This window comes from Merops nubicus, unplaced genomic scaffold, assembly GCF_000691845.1.
Source record: "Merops nubicus isolate BGI_N331 unplaced genomic scaffold, ASM69184v1 scaffold13411, whole genome shotgun sequence".
Lineage (NCBI taxonomy): Eukaryota > Metazoa > Chordata > Aves > Coraciiformes > Meropidae > Merops > Merops nubicus.
The window spans coordinates 4,204-11,072 of record NW_008587689.1 but is presented as its reverse complement, the minus strand read 5'-3'; the positions used below and the strand labels follow the sequence as shown (position 1 = coordinate 11,072).

General features: G+C 43.2%; 1 protein-coding gene across 1 annotated transcript in view; it reads right to left on the bottom strand.

Moving 5' to 3' along the window:
• Positions 1-6,869, bottom strand: part of TM7SF3 (transmembrane 7 superfamily member 3) — a 16,801-nt gene that overhangs the window by 5,859 nt on the left and 4,073 nt on the right. The window contains exons 2-5 of the mRNA XM_008949019.1: positions 4,166-4,320; positions 2,371-2,521; positions 1,819-1,939; positions 845-1,016 (exon numbers count right to left, since the gene is read on the bottom strand). Coding sequence (XP_008947267.1) covers positions 845-1,016; positions 1,819-1,939; positions 2,371-2,521; positions 4,166-4,320 — 599 coding nt within the window. The remainder of the gene's footprint in view (positions 1-844; positions 1,017-1,818; positions 1,940-2,370; positions 2,522-4,165; positions 4,321-6,869) is intronic.

The following is a 6,869-nucleotide window of genomic DNA, read 5'->3' as shown; positions in this document are numbered from 1 at the left end:
CGTCCCTCTGCTGTTGTGCCCCCCCCCCCCCCCCCCCTTCAAGGACACAGCTGAGGTTTCTGCCTGCTAGCCTAGGTCTGGCCCCTGAAGCAGGCAAGGCTGCTATTCTACTCCCTGGCAAGGCCAGACAGGTCATGGCCACTGAGATTTGCCCTACTCAAATCTCTTTGCTGAAAGGTAGGTAAACACACAACAAGTGTTTGCTCTTGCATATCAGATCTCTGCCACACAAATTGCACCCATTTCTAGTCCAGTCCTATTATATTCTGCCCCCTCCTCTCTTCTTTGCATTCCCTGCTTAGTCCTCAGTACCCAAGGATGCCAGACCCCAACATCTATCAGGCATCATAGAAGACTATCCTTCTTTGTCAGAAGTGGCTCTGCTTCTGGAGTTACAGGCACTTGGTGGCAGCACAGCTACAGACAAGATGGCTTCAGTTTCACCAAAGGAGCACTGTGGCTAAAGCGGTACTCAGCAAAACAAGTAGTAAGAAAGACAGCGTAGTAAGAGCTTGTTTGAATTGAGAAAAGAGTGCAAGACAAACATCTTGCAGACCAGTCACTAACATCTACAAAACATCAGAGTCCACTGCAAAAAGTCTCAGTTCTACCACACTCCAGGCTGTGATAACCAGCTACCTCTAACCCAAGGGACGGTGGCTGCCATTTTGCATGCATCACTCACTGTGTGAAATCCCTAGCCAGAAATCCCAGATGCAAGCAAGAATCCTGAAGCATCAGCACCCTGCTTATGTCATCACTCAAGGAAGGTAAGCACAGGAGAGGAGAAAACATAAGACAGTGCCACTGCCAGATGCCTGGTATGCCAGTGTTCCAGACTTACTTTAACACCATTGGCTCTGATACTTTGCACCTCAGACATCTTCTGTATATGGCTCATGAGTACCATCTCAGAAAGATCATTCTCTGGTAAGAAGTACTGGTAGACATCATAGCGCAGTCGCCATCTGGAGTCCTGACCAGTCCCTGAATCGCAGGATGGTGGGTTTCCTCCTCTACAATTAAAAGGAGATCAGCTACATGCCCAGCACAAGCCCCCAGATCTTAACATTAGTTTTCAGATACTACGCAGGCTGGCAGTATTTGGCTTCTACTCTTTAGAGGTTAATACCAGCAACTAATTCAAAACTAGACTGTAAATGTATGCAAGCACAGACCACATCAGTGTAATGAAGAAGCACCCTGGCGCAGGTAGCGTCTGTGCTAGTATCTGACTTTACATTTGCAAAGACTTCTTATAAGCTGTCATAAAGAATCAGCACAAGAATTCCAAGAGGTCACAACAGTCAAATGCCACCATTTATTTCTCCATGCATGCTAAACACACAGCTCTGAACACAGCCTTCCCTATTCCCTGCCTACCACTGGTGACACCAGGCACCACTCGGGAAATAAAAGTTTTTAACTTGAAGTCATAGTGTTAAACAAAACCCCAGGTCATTTTCATGCTTCACTACCAGTAAAGGAAAGACCCTGGCTATAATACACAATTGCTCCTCAAATGGATTAAGGCATTGTGAGGAACGGGAAGATGCGGTATTTGCCGATTGCTTGCACATCTGAAGTTGCATAACCTCTCCTGCAAGGTGCAACTCTCAACTTTTATGTCTCTGTCTCTCTCTCTCATATTACCTTTCCCCCTTCTTTTCCTCATTTCTCTGTTGCAGCAAACAAGATTTCTGCCAGCATCTGGCTAGTCAGCCTTTCCAGCAGAATCTTGTTTTATGGATCTTGACCAAATACAGGACAAAGAAGGTCTTGCTTAATGCACCGAAGTTTTTCCACACACACACACACCTGGTATATCCCAAGTTTGCAGGAGCAAACTTGATGTGTATGTCAACCAACGTATAGTCTAGGTAAATATTTGGATCCACTTCCAAGTCAAATTCTAGATTGCAGCCTCCAGGAATAGGATCTAGAACACAGAAAACATAACTGTAGCAGTTTTTACTTCCCCCTTACACAGCACGAAAAAAGTTCTGAAGACCCCAGCACTACATGTACTTGAAGGCATAGTCTGCTTGCTGAGCACCTTAAATTGTCAGGCTCTAGTCCTACAGACAACAGAAGTAGTTTCACTGCAGTCTATGGCATGCCCTGATACATATGCACAGCAGTTTTCTACCCTAAGGCTGAAGTCATGACAGGACCATACAGTCATCCTATACACAGCTTGCAATTCAGCAGTGGTACTAAACTTCCTCAGCCTATTTCAAAAGGCTTTCTGGCACCTGTCATATGTTTGCACCACGTAAGAATATAAGTTCTTAAAGGTCAGCACTTCATTCCATTAGTTAACTTGCAATAAGCATAGCTGGTATCCCTTAAAAAGTAGTAAGAACGTACCTTTCTCCATATAGGGAATAGAGACAGCTGTGCTGAGTACCTGGCCAGTACCCATCGACCGAAGGTACCACGTACATACAGTTTGCTGAGGCCGAAGGATGGAAACTAGCCCTCTATCTGCTCCAGTTCCTGAGCTGTTCACAGATGGATTCTGGACAGAAACAAATTATATAAAGAAGCAGTTCTTGAGATATCTACCACAGCTTGATGTACTGCACAGGAATCACAGTCCTGCCACAAACCTTAGTGCCAGTTGCCACAGGTTAAGTATTTGGCCCTTAGCTAGCTTGTAAAAAAGAAAGATGGAAAAGAGAAGCTGGAATAAAGGGAGTGGCCTCTGACACCCACATACAGTCTAGCTAAAGATCAAAGCCCCAGGTAATAAGTGTGAGACTACTAAAGAATAACAGCAAGCAAGCTGGAGAGAAACCCAGCTAGTTGAAGTTTACTGCTGCATGGCATTGGATTGAATAGTAAAGGTACAAAAGGATTGGAGTATCCCTCACAAAAAGTTTTTAGATGGCACTAAAGAGAATTCTGTGAACTAAAGTTCAGAAGCATCTTGCTATCTCCATCAGAATGGAGATGGTTGTATGACCGCCAGCTTAACACTGAGGAAAGATCAGCCAGCAATGGCAGCGTCACACACAGCTGGAACCTGCAGTCAAATATATTTTTCAGCATGGAAAATGTGCTTTTGTCCAAGAACACAACAGTTATCTGAGGCAACACTTTAAGGAAGCACTTCAGGCCTGGCAGACTTTAAGGTCTGGCTCAGTTTCATACTTACTGAGGCAGGCCAGCCCTAAAAGCAGTATAGCCATATTTACGCATAGCTGTACTTGGCCTGGTAAGGCCCTGGCATGCAAAGCGGGTCTAAACTGACAGCAGTAGATTCTACCAGTGGTAATCAAAGTTTGAAGAGGTGTAACAGTAATGCCTTAGGCACAGTAGTCCTGGCTATTTCACCAGAACAAAGATGACTGCGCAGGGCGACTTGTGTTACATGTTATTTATCTCCTGAAATTCACATGATACTTCTTGGCATTCTATAATCTCATTTGCAAAACATTGATGAGAAGGAGGAAACTGGATGTCAGCTGTTAGGTCTCCATGCACTACTGTCAACTTAGTCTACGTTCTGCTCAAATGCCACTTAGAGCCTCAGCACCATAAAAAAAAAACCAACCACCACAAATCATTATTTTAGATTGCATCCCAGTAATGATGGGTCATACTGGAGCTGGTATATAGCGTCAGGAATGCTTACATTGCTAGCTAGAAGTAGCAGCCTTCACTAGAGTACTATGGAGGAATTTCTCCATGTGCTACCAAAGGAGAATTAGATTCATGACAAGGAGTTGGGATAACAAGACATCTCATCTGTAGTGGCTAGATCCAAGCCACAAACAGCAGACATTGAAACACCCCAAAGGTATCATATTTAGTATATGAAGTATCTAGCAAATACTTATCATGAACCTGTTTTTAATTTGACAAGCTGATGGACAGTAATCAGCAGTCACATGTCAACAGTACCACTTCTCCCAAGAACAAAGAGCCCTGAAACATTTTCAAGCCAGCTCTGAAATTCCTTCATCATTCACTCCTCCAAAATAATAGCTATGACAAGAAAGGATTGCTGAAGCCAAAATAATACTGTCCAAGAGCCATGCAAATACAATATTCCTATTAATTATGCAGCTTCAGTTCTGTATTTCTGCACATTCCTAAGCTAACTTCTTTGTAAAAAGAAAATCAGCATTTAAGGATGGAAGTGAGCCTGTTACCATACCTTATCAAAGGATATCACCACATCGCTCTGCTGGGCATGTACTTGAAAAATAATGACAGTCACATTGCTTGCAATGTTCCTGATTACAGCTTCTACTGGATTGGTCTGGTTAAGTAGCACATTCCTGAATTTTCCCAAGGAGAGCTCAAGAAGACCTGCATTAAAAAAGAAAAAGACTTTTTTTTTGTCCAGAGGGAAGTAATTACCTGGGAAAGACTGGAAGCTTCCATTAACCCTGTATTAGTCAGCTAGGAACAGAGCAAGATGTTGCTTTATGCTCCTTTCACCCTGTAAGCTGTACTAATGTTTCAGAGACTACCATACACAGAGCAATACCTAGAAGAACACACAGATGGCAAACCCACTCCGCAGCCTGGCCCTCCTTAAGCACGTGGAACAGGGCTTCCTGCACAGCAAGCGCAGTCAACAGCAAGTAACATGCAGCAGAGTAAGGAAGAGAATAACGAGGACTACTTGCTCTTCGGCAAATACAGGCCAGTGTGCTTGTAATAGCCAGCTAATTTGCACAGTACCTGTTCACTTCCTGGATGAATTCCCACAGACCATGGGAGTTGAAGTTAACTTCTGTTAACAGAGTCAAACCTGGAGTTTACACATACATATGTACTTACCTACTCTCAGCTATTTCACATCCATCTTTTGCTCCCACACTATTCTTAATTATTTGGACCTTTGAACCCTCATTTCTGCATCTAAAAATCTGACCAATTTTTCCAAGGCACCAACAAGACCACAAGATTCTTTGACAATCAGCTTTGGCTTGTCATTCAAGTCCTGCAAGAAAGCCTTGTTTTTTCCCCGAGCTGGGCTCTGGAGGGACAGTGAATGTCAAGGGAGGAAATAGAAGCAGATATACAAAAGCCAGAAGACACCTTTTTTGGTGGTTAGCGGGCAGACTAAATGCTACCAGAGCAGACCCAATGCCTTTCAGGTTTTTCCCTGAATTCCCCTGCACGCACACACAGTAGCCCAGCAGACCTAAAACTTATCAAGCCTAAACACATACACAGTACTTCCTCAAAGCTGCCTCTTCTAGTGTGAAGGGCTGATACTGTCAAGTATTCCAAACGAGGCAGAGTAATCAACAGCACCATCCCATGTATACAGTTGCTCGTGGCTTGGGTGGTCTCCCATCCAAAGAAGGCAGGGATAGAGTCTTCCCAGTTTAGACCTGTACCCAAGCCTCTAACTCCTTTCCTGTTATCTTGCACTCTCCCTTGCCTACAACTGGCATCTTTGGCCAGCTTCTTTGCCTCTTGATATGTAAACAGAGGTAAGCTGCTACCCTCATGCCTCCTCCACTCACCTCACAGCAGAGGAAGAAAGTGGATGAAAATGATTCTATGATTCTATGAAAAGTCCACTCATCTCATCTTGCTCATTTCAATCATTACATGCCCACCCCCAATATTATTAATATCAGCACAGTATCACAAAAAAAACCCAGCTGAAATACAGGGATCATAAATCATCTAGAATAAAAAAAATATTCCTGCATTCTTTGTTCCATCAGCTGCAGTTTGTGTTGATAAAGTTTTTACTCCAAGTTTTCAAACAGTAACTAATGTAAAATGTGAACTAGGAAAAAGTTTTGTGTATTCTTCGGTATAAAGTCCCTGAAGTAGCATTCAGATATCCTCCCCTTCACAAGGCCTCTTTCACCCTTAGCTCTTAAGTTCTACCAGAAATGCAACTATCAGTATGAATGCTAAAGAACAGCATTTAAAAAGCACAGTCTATGCATCTATGCACTCAAATTTTGAGTGAAAACTTAGAATGCAGGAAAAATATTTTTCCTTGACCTTTACGAACTCCAGCACAATTTTCTGAATTGCAAGATGCTCACACTTACACTTTCTTTTAGGGAAAAAGATGAAACTATATACATCCTCTCTTTGCTCTACACCAAGGGGGGGAAAAACTGCATTGCTTTTGTTTCTCACCTCCACTCTGTACTGATACCCAGAGGCCTCTGCATAAATAAGAACAGTTCGTCAGCAAGACACAGCCACTGCTTCATGATCATGAGATTCTAAACATCAGAGTCCCTCTCTCAAGTTTAATTAGTGTGGTAAATTAAGACATGGATGTTCTACACTGCTTTACTGTTTGCATAATTGCTCCTAAAACAGTGCATGTGACATACATTTTAAATCAAAGTCTGGACAGAAGAGCATAGATTCAGGGTGGAGAACAAGGATGGCTACATCCATCAGATGATTATTCACCAGTTGCTGTTCACAGGCTTCCTGAACCAAGCTCCCAGTCAGGCTTGAAGGATGACTAAAAGGAGAGTCCACAAGCACTGCAGAGCAGTAGAACCTTCTAAGTAGTCTACTGGAAGAGCAATTTCTATATGGCCACATATTTCTATATGGCCACAGCACCTTTCCAGCCTTCTCTTTTTCTGTCATTTGAACAAGTAACTGGTGGTGCTCTGATGCATAAAGTGAGCCTGGAGAGCAAGACAAATTAACCAACTTCAAAATTCATCAGACCTGTTGGTATCACAAGTTCTCAGACAGGCATGCAACTACCTGAGCCAGACAGAGCTCAGTGTTGTCAAAGATTCTTTGAAGGACAGACACCAAGACCTCCATGAACACAGAGTACTGGCCACAGCATCCAAGCTTCTTCTTTGGACAAGCTTGTTCCCACTGAAAGTAGCACAACAAACAGGACT